Below are 15,783 nucleotides of genomic sequence, written 5' to 3' on the forward strand. Positions count from 1 at the left end.
TGTTTTTTCATGTTTTTAAGTATTTTTCCCTAGGTTTAGGTTTGTTTTGATTAAAACAATTCCGTTTAAAATTATTTTTAATTTTTTCTCTATTTTTTTTTACAGATAAGAAAAGCCATGTTAATTTTTATAAGTTTAGCCAGAAGTAGGCCAGATATTATTAAAAAGTATATGTAAACATTATTATTTATAATAAAAAGGATTTATATTCGATCTGAATGAAAATTTTTCTGTTTTCTATTTGCTGCATGCAAAAAAAGGCACAGGGTCAAATCTGACCCCGCCATACTTTAAGTGTAATTTTAAATCACCATACCAGTTAAGGGTTAAAGTGACTTATAAGTCCTGCCAATGTAGGAGGCATCGCAATCAAAAAAGTATAAGTTCTTATACTTTTTTTATTTAATATTATCGTTACAGTCAACTAGTGCAATTTATTTAGCGTAGAGATGGTAATGCATATACAGTTTAATTAATAAAACACAAATATTACACATAAAAATTTATTTACCAACATATTACCATATTAAATTTTCTTTTATCGATACGTGGGCCAATCAGGTAAAGTTGGCGTTGTATCATTAGGGTTAATATTACCAAACATTGGGTACGAAGATGATGATCCACTAGGGTCCCACCAGGGTCCAACGTTAATTGGTAGTGGTGTAGTACTAGTAGTAGTTGATGCTGTGGTTACCGTATATATTTCTAGTGGACCACCGCTAATTACCGGCAAACCCAAATTTGGAAATAGTTTAGATGTTATAGACGAGAATAGTTTACCGATATCGTTTGATAAAAAGAAATCATTTCCACCCAAAAGACCCGGCAGTGCATCAAAAAAGGTATCTGTAAATAAATATAACATAATATTAAAAACAAACAGTATAAATAATTACTAAATAACTTAGATGAAGCTACATTTTTAGTCAAAATCGGCCGATCGTTGAATTTATATTTGTACAAATTCTCCACAGCAAATTTTACATATTCCAAAGACTACAAAGAAACAAAGGCAGACAAGAAATCGGGGAAAGACAGCTATTTTAACAGAATCGCCCTACAAGAACGAGCTCATGGAGTCAACTCAAATTAAAGAGGCTAGAAATTCTAACGCTGAATCTAATAAACGAAAAGTGTTTAAGAATGATGAGGATGAAAAAGAAAACAAAACAGAAAACGTAAACACAAAAAAAGAAGCTAAAAGGTCTAAAACCAATGTCAAAAAACAAAAAACTGTTGAAGATGACTCGGAAAGTGACGTTTCCGATGTAGATTGTCTATACTGTGGATACTCATACTTGCAATCAACTGAAGGGTGGGTAAGTTGTTGTGTATGCGAAAAATGGGCTCCTGTGCTGGAGAAGAGGACGATGACGATGAGTGTTAATATATTTGTGAATAGTGCCAGAAATAAGCAAAACTTTTCTTAAATGCTGTGCTCATTGTGCCCCATACATAATGGGCATATTGGTTTTTTGTTAACTTAACATTTTTTATTATTTTTTTTATTGTTAAGTGAGTTTTAGGTTAAAATTGTATTTTGTAATAAAAAATAATAAATATGTAACTATATAGAACTAAAATAATTTCCATATTACCACGAACAAGATCAAAATTACCCAATGTCCTTAGGGTGCTCATTATGCCCCGGCTTCCCCTATTGTTAAGAGAATATTTACACCTCTAAGCATCGTTTTACGAAAAGAGAAACCAGAAAAATTACGAGAGATCTATTTTGTTCAGAATCGTGCAGAAAATTAAAAGAAATTGGACCGAACTAAAAAATTCATTGTTACAATTTGTTTAAATAAAAATTGTTTTAATTAATTTGAACAACTTTTCAGCTGTGCGGCCTTTTGAACCTTATTTTGGAGTATCTCATGAAGGTAAATATGTAAAAGGATATTAAGGGGATATTTTTACGAACCCAAGTAAAAAACTATATGTCTATATAATCGTAGAGATAAATTTTAAAAAAAATTGAATTACTTGTAACATCCAGCAATGACTCAATACCAAATTCAGCTATGTTTTGGAATGAAGCTAAAACATAAACATGTTATTAAAAAATACATTTTGTCAAGTATATCAAAAAAATGGATGAAATTCTTGCTCTTATATTTAAATTTAAAGACATAAATATTAACATAAATATGTACTGCCTGATGCAAGCAGAGTTGCATATTTATATCAATTTAATTGACTTTATTATCCCATCAGCTCCTAGCCTTTGTTTTATGTGCCAATGCAGTATCGACTAATTTTCATTGCGTGTATCAACCAACTAGAACAAATTCGATAACAAATAATTGGGTGAGTGTTCGAACAAATGCTTGGACATGTCCAGGCGTACCTACAATTCGTATTTTTTGTTATGCCTTGTTTTAACAAAACCTTTATACAGGGTATATTTGTATCATGTAACTGCGGCACTAACTTTATTATTTTAAACACAACATTCTGTATAAAATTTAAAATAATAAAATATCAATGTTAATGAATTTAGAAAAACAACAAGCAAACAAGAATTTATACTTGTAAACTATACTTTGGTATTATGTTTGTATGTAAAGCGTTAACGGGCCTTTTAGGCCAATTACTGGTTGGATAATTTTCATCGTTTTCTGTTCTTAGCTATCACCTTCCAATCTCTGATTCCCAGCTCTCTGACATATTTCATTATTACATCTCTCCATTTCTTTCTTGGTCTTCCTCTCTTTTTTTGCCCTCAGGTACTCTCCAAGTAATATCATTGACTAGTCTATTATCTTGCATTCTTTCTAGATTTCCAAGCCATTTTAGTCTACGTGTTTTCACCACTTTTGTTATTGTAGGGTTAGCATACAGATGGTACACTTCTGCATTAGTTCGTCTTCTCCATTCTCCCTCTTCTTCTTTTCCACCAAACATTCTGCGAAGTATCTTCCAATCTGTTCTGTATAGTTTTGTTCATAGTCCGTGTCTTTGAGCGTATAGTCATAGTCGTAGTCATAGTCATCTTTATTGATCCTTTAAGACATTCAAAATAAATGTATAGGATACGTCACTACAGAATTTGGTATAAAAAACATTAATGTGTATAATACAATATTCACAGTGTAAAAAAAAATTGACAAAACATAAAATATATAAAATAACATTTTTACAAGTAAAATATGAAGCTATTGCAGTTTGTCCTCAAGATATTCATTTATAGAATAATATGCTTTTCTTAAGAGTAAATCTTTAACATTTATTTTAAATTTAGAGATAAGTGGTATTTCTTTCACAGTTTTTGGCAAATGATTGTATAAGGTCAGTCCCATATATCTGAAGCAATTTTGAAATTTGGATGTTCTGTGTTTAGGAACTCGTAAAGATTCAGCACTTCTTGTATTGTAGTAGTGATTGTCTGAATTTACTGGAAATGAATTGATTTCCTCTTTGACATAAAGTAAACATTTATAGATATATAGGCAGTAGAAAGTTAAAATTTGATGTTTAATAAAAACTGGTTTACAAGACTGTTGATAATCCAAATTAAGAATTTTACGGATAATTTTTTTTTGGTTAATGAACACTTTGTTACTATCTACTGAGTTCCCCCACAAAATTACATTGTAGCACATGTGGCTGTAAGCAAGGCTATAATAAACGTTCATTAATGCCGAGATTGGTAGTGTGTTTTTAATTCTAGATATAGCATAAAAAGCTTTATTCAATTTCATGTTCACTGAATTCACTTGCTCTGACCATTTGAGATTACAATCAATAAATACAACCAAAAACTTTGTAGAGTGAGTGGAAGATAACATATTGATTCTATCATGGATGGTTAAGATATAGTCATATGTAGATGAGTTGTATGAATGAAAATAAATAATTTGCGTCTTGTCAATGTTTAATATTAGTCTGTTGGTATTACACCAGCGTATAAAGCACTCAACAACAGTCTTCATTGTCATTTTTAATTCCTCTAGTGTACGTGCAGAGACTATTAACGAGGTATCATCAACAAACATTGATATTATAAGTGCCCTTATGTGATCTGGTAGGTCATTAATAAAAATTAGGAATAATAATGGTCCCAGCACGGATTCCTGTGGTACTCCTTTATTTGTCGTGTATGGTTCTGAGCTTGATTCTTTCATCTTAACAACACTCTTCCTGTCACTTAAGAAATTCATTATCCATTCTAGAAATATCCCTCTAAAACCAACGTTATATAATTTATTGCGAATAAATGTTATGTCTAAGCAGTCAAAAGCACGTGATAGATCAAAAAATAGTCCTGCCACGTGGTTTCTACTATCTAATTCATCATAAATACGCTCAAACAAGCTGCATGCAGCCGTGAGTGTTGACTTTTTTGATCTAAAGCCGTGTTGGGTTGGAGTTAATAAATTGTATTCTTCTATAAAATTTAACATTCTGTTGTATACAACCTTCTCTATTACTTTTGAAATTATGCTAAGGACAGATACTGGTCTATAATTTGAAATATCATGAGGGTCATTCTTTTTGAAGATTGGAATAACTTTTGCCATTTTAAATATGGATGGAAATTGGCTGGTTGTTATTGAGAGATTAACTAAATGGGTTAAAGGAATCGATATATGATCACTTATCAGTTTTATTATTTTTACAGATATGTTATCAATACCAGTACTAGGCTTATTTTTTAGTTGATCGATTGTATTTTTTATTTCAATTGGAGTTACGGGTAAAAAGAAAAATGTTTTGTTACACATTTTTGAGGTAGTATAAGAAGGTATAGCTTTGTGGGTCTAATTACAGTTGTGTATACTTTTATTTTTTTATTACGAGATATATCTTTGGCCTTAATTATTTTGCTCATAAGCAAATTTGTTGCTCTTGGTCAATCATAGGTTAATTTTAGTTTCTTCCTTACATGTCTGATCAATAAGAGTACCTAAGTACATATAGTCATCCACCTTCTCGAATTCTAAAACTGATCCATTCTTTACCTCCAATTTAAAGGATCCTTTGGTGTTTATTCCTTTTTTGCTCGAGATTTCCATGTACTTCGATTTATTAATATTAACTTTCAGTTCCATTTTAGAGCTTTCCCGAATCAGTCTTTTTGCTATATTTTCCAGTTTTTTTTTCTATTTCTTGCAATGAGAACCATATCAACAGAAATATAGACAACGGGTCTCCTTGGCGAACACTTTTTTTCACTTCGAATTATTCTGAGACTCTACCGCTGCATTTCACAGCACAAATGTTTTATCTAGTTGTCATTTTTACCAATTTTACCATTTTTTCTGGCACTTGGAATCCTTTTAGCGTTTCTAATATTTTGTTTCTGTCTATTTTATCCTAGGCGGCTTTGTAATCAATAAAAAGTACTTGAGCTGAAATGTTGTATTTATAGCAATTGATCAGGATTTGTTTCAGTATAAAAATTTGATTGGTTGTTGATTTTCCTTTCCGAAAATACTCACTGGTATGCTCCTAGATTCTTATCTACGTATATTTCTAATCGTCTTTTAATTAGTATAGTTTGCGCATACAGTTCTATCTACCCTTTTCTGTATAGAAATTATAATTGACCTTTTCCATTCTTGAAGCATTTCTTCGGCATCCCACACTTCTAGTATTAGCTTACTTAGTTGATTTATTAAAGCCTCTCCTCCATATTTTAAGTTCTCTGTCACAATACCGCTCTCCCTGGGGCTTTTTTGATTTTTTATATCTTTTATTATTTTTTCATTTCCTTCTCTTGTGGGCTTTGATATTTTTTCTATTACTATTTAAGGTTTAGGAACAATATAATTTTCTTCAGTAGCCACTCCGTCATTTTGCATCTCTTCGAAATATTCTTTCCACCTTTTACACAACAGGAAAACAGGGGAACCTGTTTATTTTACTAGTATTGTTGTTTAAAGTAAGCAAATTATTCTTTATTATTATGTCACCTTTTCTGTTTGATTACATCTACTAAATATTTTTTTAATGTCATTTGTATATTGGTTAAAAATGAAATTTATATCTAAATTAAAATATTAACTCTACATTGGTTTAAAAATAGCAATAGTTTAAATTAACTCATTCTTTTAAGAAAAATAATTAAATACAATATATTAAATACATTACCAGGTATGGGAATCGACCAGAAATCGTGCAAAACATTCATGAATAAGGATTTAACAAGATTAACAAGGTTAATAATCCCGTTAACTATATCAGCTAAAAAAAATAGATTCATGAAATATTTAAATATATATCGTCGATCAATAAGTCCCAGGCCTAACTAGTAAAGCAACAGTTTTTGCAAAAATTATTCTGTATTCATCAAAATAAACTACTTGAGAGGCGAACAATCTTTACAACGCTTTTCTAATTTTCGATGCCGGCCTTATAAAACTTGGCCTTCAAAATAAGCTTTAGTTTAGGCAAATACTTCTTCAGCGAACAGATATCTCTTGCCAGTGAGCATAATTTTAGATCGGAAAAAATCGGTCGCTGAAGAGCAAATCTTGACTAATATGGTGGATGCTGAAACCATTAAACGTACAATTCGTGCATTTTTGCCATAGATTTCATCGACTTGTGACAAGGTGAATGGTCATGGTAAAATAACAATTTTTTCTTTAACAAATGAAGTCTTTTCCTTCTTGCGGAAAATACCTTGGGGTCCCAAAATACAGAGGCCATAATATTTCCGTCTGTATAATGGGCGTTTGGTAAATTTGGACGGCTTTGATAACTTTGGAGTGGAGCGCCCAGCATCATTGGAAACTTCGTTTGAATTCAGCAAACCATCGTTTAATATTTGTAATCGATATAGCAAAAGTCTCTGTAACACTTTTGGCCATTGCTTAGTTTGAACCGTATCCATCAAATAACAGCGACAAATCAACACACAAAATTGCTTTGAATCTATTGGTTTAAAAAATCATAAAAATAACATCACTTCAAGTACTGTCAAAACTGATCAGAATCACATAATATTTTAAAAGTGTGCTTTTGAAAGTTAGAGTCGCCATCTCACTGTTAGCCCCCGGACTTATTGACCAACGACGGACTTTATGATAATATATGTTTTTACAGCATTTATTATAAGTAATATTAGTCAGTCAAGTAATTGACTTGCATTTCGCTATTTTAAAAGGGTCCGGATCCTGACTCGGTGTACAAAAAAAAATTAACTTACATAGTAGTTTAAAATTCCTAATGAATGTGCTACTCATACTAGAATACGCTGGTATCTGATCGACACTATGTTAGTGTTTTATCGACACCAAATTAATATTTGGTACCCTAAGATACTAGGTTACCAAACACTTTGAAAAGTGTTTGATAAAATGTACAAACCTCCAACGAAATTTTAAGGAGAAGCGTAGTTTCTATAAATTTGTTGAACTGTCTGAAAGTCTTGGCATATATTTGTTTGTGATATGTTTAGGTTTCTAGTAGATATAGTCTATAAGTAAATAAGAAGTAACTTCGCTATGTCTGTCCCAAGCCTTTTACCTTAACAGATAAAGAGGGAGGAGAAATCGAGCAGTAACACCTTGTTACAAAACCTATTACAATACCTCATGTAATATCTTATACGATAAAGGTACAAAAAATATAATTTGGTGTAGGATACCTGGCGGAAGTTGCATTTTTCCATTTGTGGAATGGTAAGGAAACTGAATAATTACCAGTAAAATCAAGTTTTTCTTTTTGATAGCTCCCTCTTATCAACAGTTTTAGGTAGAGGATCTAATAAGAGTAATTACCACCAAAGGCGAATGGAAAAAGGACCTAGTAAAAGTCATAGAGATATAGAAGGCAAGGAGAAATTAATAAATTAAAGAACCCTATAGATATCTCTTGTCAATGACCATGAATATCGTGACTAATGACATTAAAACATTTATTGATTTACAGGACTTTTTGCTTTTTTAACCAACTCAATATTAAAAAAGGCTGTCCAGAACATGTCTGTAGCAAATTCTACAGTTCTTTGGTCACGCGGTTAGCAGATGTGACGATAATTTAAAGAGATGAATTGTTTCTGTAAACATTCCGGGCATAAAACCAAGAGGGTTTGCAACCAGATTGTCCAAAAAAATTTAGAATTCAGAGAGTTACTTATTCTGTGAAACCCTTAGAGCAACTGATGAAAAGATTAATGGAGTAAAATGGTTAGAAATTTTGGAAGAAATTAGGATTCTTAGAAATAGGAAATTAACAACGGAGAAAGAGAGACATTTACTGAGGGCTGCTGTATGGGGCGAGGACTGGGACAATTAAAGCTAATTTTATAAATCCCCTTCAAGTTTTCGAAATGTGGTAATCCTTAATATTCCCTAAATGGGTTATATAACCAACTCCGAAGTATTACGCCGAATAGAGCAAAAAAGAGAACTGGTGCAAATAGTAAAGCGAAGGAAAGCAACCTACTTGGCTTACGTATTAAGAAATTCCAACTAATAATTTTTAAAATTTATAATAGTGATATGGGTACGATAGAGTTGTTGTCAACATTCAGTAAATGTAAGACAAGAAAAGAAAAAAATTAAATTATATTAATTAATTATAATATAAATTTATAATTAAATTAAATTACATATAACTAAAAAAAAATTAAAAAAGTTATATTTTAATTCCTTAAATGACCAAAGACTAATTAACATAGATTCTAATAAAGATATCTTATGCCTTTATTTTGGATGTGAAGAATTTTAAATTCGTCATTAAACGAGTGATTATGATTTAGAAGGTAAAGTGTGTGTGTAGAATCTATTTTTCTATTATTGGAAGCCCTTGTATGTTCTGCTATACATTTGTTCCAAGTTCTACCAGTTTGACCGATGTAAGTTTTTGGGCAGTCGCCACATTTTAGTTTGTACACACCACTCTGTAGGTGCTTTGTATTTTGGCTCTTGTTGTTTTTAATATATTTGCCTAAGTTGTTGTTTGCTCTAAAAGCTGGTGTTATTCTTTTCTTTTTTAATGTGTTTGACTATTACTGTTGATATTTTGCCTGTATATGTAATCGAGCAGAAGGTACATGTTTTATTTTTGGTGCTGGAAATACTAATTTCAAGGCTGTCTTATGTAGCCAGGTATTTTATTTCCATTAGTTGTTCAATATTGATGCCATCAATTTCTATTTTACATCTGGTTGGTTCTTTGATGGCTACTATTCTTTTAGTTTTCTGAGATGAAATTGTCATATCAAGTTCTTTTGATCTTGTGTTAAATCTGTGGACCAGTCTTGTAGTATTGTTAACTTCTTTGGTATATAATATTGAAATCCCCTCGTATACGTTAAAACACCTAAAAAGTGATTTCAATTCTTTTTGCGTCGCCGAGTTAATATAAACATATTTTACAGTTTGTTAATATATCACAGACGCATATTCTTTGCTATTTTCCTTGATCGTTTTCCGCTTAATATTGCGTTTCAAATAAACATCCACTTAGATCGCTGAGAAGGTTGTGCGGGGAAGCGAATGATTTTTAAGAATTACATCAAATTTCTAAATTTTTCCGTTGTTTCGTCCCTTTTCATGGAAAATGTGTAGCAGTGTAAAGTTAAATGTGTAGTTACAGTGGAGGTTTGAATGGTTGGTCATTGAGAAGAGACGTCGCTGTGTAGTTTGAAGAAGCCGGCAAAAATTTGTTAGAAAAAGTGATTCATACTCAATGTAATGTATCAGTTCAGATAAGAGAGACATTTCAGACATTATGATTAAATTTGTAATATTATGGTCTAAAAGGCTTTTTACTATAACAACAGTTTCTGTAGGAAGAATACTGAAAGTAAAGAGTTTTTACGTCAAATGGGATTAATTTGGAGTCGTTAGGAGTTTGTTACATAATAACACCAGCTTTAAGAGCAAACAACAACTTAGGCAAATATAATAAAAACAACAAGAGATAAAATAAAAAAGCACTTACACAGTGGTGTATACAACCTTAAATGTGACAACTGCCTAAAAACTTACATCGGTAAAACTGATAGAACTTTCAACATACGTATAGCAGAACATAAAAGGGCTTTTAATAATAGAAAAACAGATTCTACATACGCACTTCACCCTCTAGATCATAATCATTCTTTTAATGATGAATTTCAAATTCTTCACATCCAAAACCTCCTTAAACTTTTCACTTAAAGACTATAAAGTGTAAACACATTCGAAAAATAGATCACTTAAGAAAGGCACTCTGCCTATTGTGATACGATATTATATTGAATTTTATGGACGTTTTGAAAACAAAGTTTTCAGTGTTTTATTGTTGAATAATGAATATCCATCAAGTAACGGTCGAATTTATCACTTATCCAACTAGAATCTTACTTACCTAGACTAAAATAGGGTATAAACGGCAGCTTTGGTATTTGAAGATTTGCAAAAATATCTTCAATCTGGTTTGTAAATCTTGATATTAAATATTCACCATCGTCTATGCTAGTAAGGAAGGTTATAAGTATATTTAGAGATGCTAAAAAACAAAAATTGTTAAGTTAGACAAGGATATTTTTTGTAATAAGTTAAATAAGAGCACCACTCCGTTTTTATGGTCTAAGCACAAAACAATATAATAAATAATTGTGGTTTAATCTCATATAAACATATTTAAATTTTTATTAATTTGTACTTACTCTTATTGAAAATTGCGAATATGCTCTTGAAGTAATTAACAAATATTTCTGTAAAAAATAACTCTAAATTAGTAAAATATATAAAATTAATAATAACATCGTAATTAATAAACCACACAAATCATAACAAAATCACTGAAATTAAAATACCTATAATCTTGGGTATAGTTGGAAATGATATCAAAAACTGTTGACTTATGTCAGTAAGGCCGTCTCCAACCACTATAAATGTTCGTACAATGCTATACCATAAGTCTCCTGAAAAATTAATTTAGCTATATTAATAGGGTATGAATGATTTTCTCTTTTTTATATTTAAAAATAAAAACAAAAACTTATAATAGATAATATAATGTTTTAATCTGTGCCTTCTAAGAATTGCAAGCCAAAACAGACGTTGATAAAGATGTTATTAGACACATGTAGAATCTAAAATTGCATTCCACGACATTCCTTAGTTGAGGAGATACGTTGTGTGGGCAAGAGAGGGGCAATAGAAATTTTTACATGTTTATATAAATATGACAAACGTCATTGCGTAGGAAAAGATGTCATTTTCTGAAGTGATAACTGCACTGCTCAGAATAAAAATAAATATCTCCTGTGCATGTATATTTTTGCACCGAATGATGGAATAGTTATTTCAAAAACCTTTTTTGATGTAGCGCGATAGGGTTTTTATTATTATGCCTTTTATAAAAAAAAATTTAAATAAAAATTTTGAAACTATGATGAATTTTTTAAAGAGCGCTATTGGTCCTTCTGTCGGTTACACTCACTCCCTTTACTCTAGTCGGAATGCAAATTACTCTGTTTTCAACACTCTTGTTTAAGCAATGATCTATAATTTATCAACGAAAATAAGCCCGGATTATTTAAATCTATTTAGTCAAATTATCTGAACAGTCACAGAAATTAGCTATTTTTTCAAAAAATCTTATAAACAAATTAAATTCCGCAAAAACTATTTAACCATTCCGGTCCATCTTTTGCACACAATTTAAACACAGTAAGACATTTAAGTTTAGGTAAATTTAAACAAATTTTAATAGATAATAAAAAATTATAATTATATACGAAAAAAGCGATTCAAATAATTATTTTGCAATAACCTTTTTGCTATATCTCATTCTGTGTATCATTTTTTTTTTTTTCAAAAAAAGTTGTCTATCGCCAAGGCAAGCTTTTGTAACAAATTGGCCTGGTGTAAAATTGGCCCATACGGTAAAATACTATTACACCAAATATGATTTTGAACTATAGCCACAAAAAATTGGAATAGACGTAGCAAACCATCGATCTTTCAATTACACTTTGCGATGGATGAATAAATGTGAGAAAATGCTTGGAAGTCTTATTTTGTATTCCGCTTAATACCAGCAGAATGAATACTTTTGTCATTCACAGACTCAATACTAATTACATATTAGGGAGAAAAAGTATTATTGGTCTCTTAAAGGCTTAAAGAGAAGACAATATAAGAGGAAAAGAGGAAAAAAGACAGCAGAAAAACCATACATTTCTGCAAATATTGTAACAAGTTTCTTCTTATACAATATATTGCCGAAATAGTGTTTTTTATTTAGTTCCCTTTGGTAGCATTTACTTTTACACTACACTCGTACGTAAATTCAAATAATATATTTTGTCTTTGTACAACTTATTTTTCTCATGAAAATATGTATCCCGTACAAATCTGTATATGTTTTTTTTAACAATATATTGAAGAACTAAACACCTTGACTAATTTTGAACGTCCATGGTATACGATCCCTGCCTAAAATCTACGTTATCGAAAGTGTGATTTTTCCTATACTATAAGAACATTAATTAACTAATTTTTATGATAATAAAACAGTTCTATATTAATCTAAATTAAAGTATACTTATATTTAGTTACCTAAAGATTGAATAGGTTTCAGTGGTAATGAAGGGATTGTCACATGTGTGATAATATATAACAAATGTTCAAATGCATTTGAATAGAAACTGGCAAGCTGCTCCATACTGGTAGACACATCTTCGATAAAATCTGGAGACAAAATTAATAACATAAATATTAAATGTATTTATTTTTATAAAATACATTTATTATAGTGCACATATATATATATATATATATATATATATATATATATATATATATATATATATATATATATATATATATATGTATATATTATATATAAAAGTAAAATGTAATGGCATGTCTCGCAAAACAGAAAACCAAAAAAGGTATAGTGAGAAGGATAAAACGAGGATTAAACGAGGATAATAAAATTAGAAGTGAAGTTCATTATGCATGGAAGCGAATCCAGACTAAATTTTCTTTGAAAAAATTTATAGACGATTTGAAGAGGAAAAAAGACACCCTTATGGGTTCATTCAGAAAATGTCTGGGTAAAATCAAAGCAAGTGAGAGAAATGACAGTGATACTGATGAGATATATAAACCTAAATGGTTTGCATTTCCTATAATGGCAAGGTTTTTAATCCATTATAATGTACCATTGAATGATATTCATATATCAATTGTGACCATTAAGTTAAAAAGTAAACAATTACAAAAAAATGAGGAGCAAGACAATTATATAGAAAATTTTGAGATAGGGTTCACGTTTCAGCTCCACATATTAAAACCGGTCTTATTAAGGTCTTGTATATATTAAGCTTTACTGCACGTTTTATATTTTTATTTTATAAATGTTTCTGGAGACCGTAAACAGTTCTGTTTGCTATTGCTATGCGTCTTTTCATTTCGTCGCTTGTCGTGTTTGTTAAGTTTATTGGCGATCCAAGGTATGTGAATTCTTTGACTTGCTCAGCGGTATGGTTGTTAATTTGAATTCTCTGTTGGATATTTCGAGGGTTTTTAGAAACCAACATATATCTGGTTTTTTCCTCGTTTGCAACAAGTCCTAATTCACTTGCCGCGTCCGCAAGCCTTGTAAAACACCGCACCATGTCTCTCATACTTCTGCCCACTATAACTATATCGTCAGCGAATGCGAGAATTTGCGTCGATCTATTAAAAGTAGTTCCATTCATTCTAATATTTAATTGTCTGATTGCCTTTTCCAAGGCAATATTAAAGAGGAGACAAGCCAGCGCGTCCCCCTGTCTTAGACCATTATTAATGTCAAAGAGCGTAGAGTTTTCTTCTTCAATTCTAACGCATGAGCTTACGTTTTGCATTGTTAGTTGGGTCAACTTATCTAACTTAGGTGGGATCTCAAAGTCTCTCAATGCTCTATATATATATATATATATATATATATATATATATATATATATATATATATATATATTTCGTCATTAATAAATAAATTAACTAGCATAATAAACTTACCTATTATTATTGTGTAAATGGGATTGAATATATTAACGACTAGTAAACTCTTAGCAAAATACTTTAAATTTAAAAATAGTGATCTCCAAAAGCCAAAAATTGTATCAACTATTCCTCTGAAGAAACCTGAAATAGAAAAGAGATATTGTTTACATAACATTAAATCCAAATATAGTAAGGAATTGTATAGTCATATATTAAATATATATATATATATATATATATATATATATATATATATATATATATATATATATATATATATATATATATATTAGGGCGTTAGTAATTCGGATGTCGCAAGTCCGGGTCCTGGCCATTACAATATATTTTAATTTTTTCCGTTTAAGTTTTTCAGCGTGCATGGGCACTCTTAATGCCGAGATTCTTAGACACCTCTTGTTAGCTGGGAGATATAAAGAAAATGTAGTGCAATTATTCAATAATATGGCCAAAATTCTTTTTTATGTCTTCAATAAATAGATGAAGTAGCCACCTTCTTTGTCTTTTATTTCTCCACTTTGACCGAAAAACCCACCACTCTTCGAGTGTACCTTAGTTTATATATATATATATATATATATATATATATATATATATATATATATATATATATATAAGAAATTACGGTTTTAATTACATAATTTGTCAAGGCATTGACTGAAGAAGAAGAGTAGTGTTTCAGATATCTTTGTGCGACATCAAACTTATCTGGAAATGCCGTTTAAAAGATGTACGTGCATGACAAATCTTAACATATTCAAAACTTTGTACAATCATTATGCGGGGTGCAGACGAAGACTACTTGCTTCAGATTTATAGATGTCTTATTCGTTCTAAAATTAACTACTGTATTTTCATTTGTATGTCAACTAGCTCATTAGATTTAAAACTTCTTAATTTTATATACAACATTGCACTTCGAATCTTGCATTTAGGTCGAGCCCTGCAGAGAGTTTATACAGAGAAGCTAATGAACTTCCACTCTGACTACGTCGCCGGCAATTCCTTTAAAAATATTTTTCTTGAATCTCAGCTAATATCGAAAACCCAGCCTATAAATTTCTAAGTAATGATCTATTAAACTCTTCTTCTCCTATTAAACTTCAACATATGCCACAGTATCTCTCACCACATCTGAATAATATCAATCTTTCAGCCACAAATCCAATATTAATATTTCCTAAACATCCCTGGAATAAATTGATAGCAGCTTTGAATCTCTCGTTAACTCATTATGATAAGCATCAGACAAATCCACAATTTCAAAGGCAAACCTTTCAGGAATTATTTACTAATAACAGATTTGACCAAATTGTATACACAGATGCTTCTAAGAGTCCTATAGCTGTTGGATATGCTGTAACTTCAAACACAGATTTAATCATATCTTGTAATCTTCCGCTCTTCTGTTGCATACATACTGCTAAAATCTAATTATTCTCTTAAACGTATATACACGGTAAATCCTTTGGTTTAAGTTATTCAAAACTCATTCGATATTTAAATCTCACAAGGAGTATCCATAACCACGATATTGATTCCCTCTCATATAGGAATCTACCCTCTCATATACCTACATGTAAACACTGTGGTAATATTATCTATAGTATCTGTATTTATTGTATCTGTTTAACATATTCTCGTAGACTGTCCCTATTTCAACAAAAATAAAAATAAATAATCTTTTGAGTCTAAACCTACAAAATATTTTCAGTTCGCCAGGTTAATTCGAAAACCTTATTAATTTTGTCTATGAAATCAGTACAAGATATAGAGATAGAGAGACCACAAGGCAAGCATCAAAAGCGGCAAGAGT

The 15,783-nt window shown here is 30.5% G+C and overlaps 1 protein-coding gene across 1 annotated transcript in view; it reads right to left on the reverse strand.

Moving 5' to 3' along the window:
* Positions 1–489: 489 nt before the first annotated feature.
* The window catches only part of LOC140440870 (uncharacterized), a 45,828-nt gene continuing 30,534 nt past the window's right edge, over positions 490–15,783 (reverse strand). The window contains exons 12-19 of the mRNA XM_072531230.1: positions 13,965–14,090; positions 12,516–12,647; positions 10,766–10,873; positions 10,616–10,663; positions 10,315–10,455; positions 6,103–6,195; positions 1,993–2,046; positions 490–849 (exon numbers count right to left, since the gene is read on the reverse strand). Coding sequence (XP_072387331.1) covers positions 539–849; positions 1,993–2,046; positions 6,103–6,195; positions 10,315–10,455; positions 10,616–10,663; positions 10,766–10,873; positions 12,516–12,647; positions 13,965–14,090 — 1,013 coding nt within the window. The 3' untranslated portion in view covers positions 490–538. The remainder of the gene's footprint in view (positions 850–1,992; positions 2,047–6,102; positions 6,196–10,314; positions 10,456–10,615; positions 10,664–10,765; positions 10,874–12,515; positions 12,648–13,964; positions 14,091–15,783) is intronic.

The sequence above is a fragment of the Diabrotica undecimpunctata genome, chromosome 5 (assembly GCF_040954645.1).
Source record: "Diabrotica undecimpunctata isolate CICGRU chromosome 5, icDiaUnde3, whole genome shotgun sequence".
NCBI lineage: Eukaryota > Metazoa > Arthropoda > Insecta > Coleoptera > Chrysomelidae > Diabrotica > Diabrotica undecimpunctata.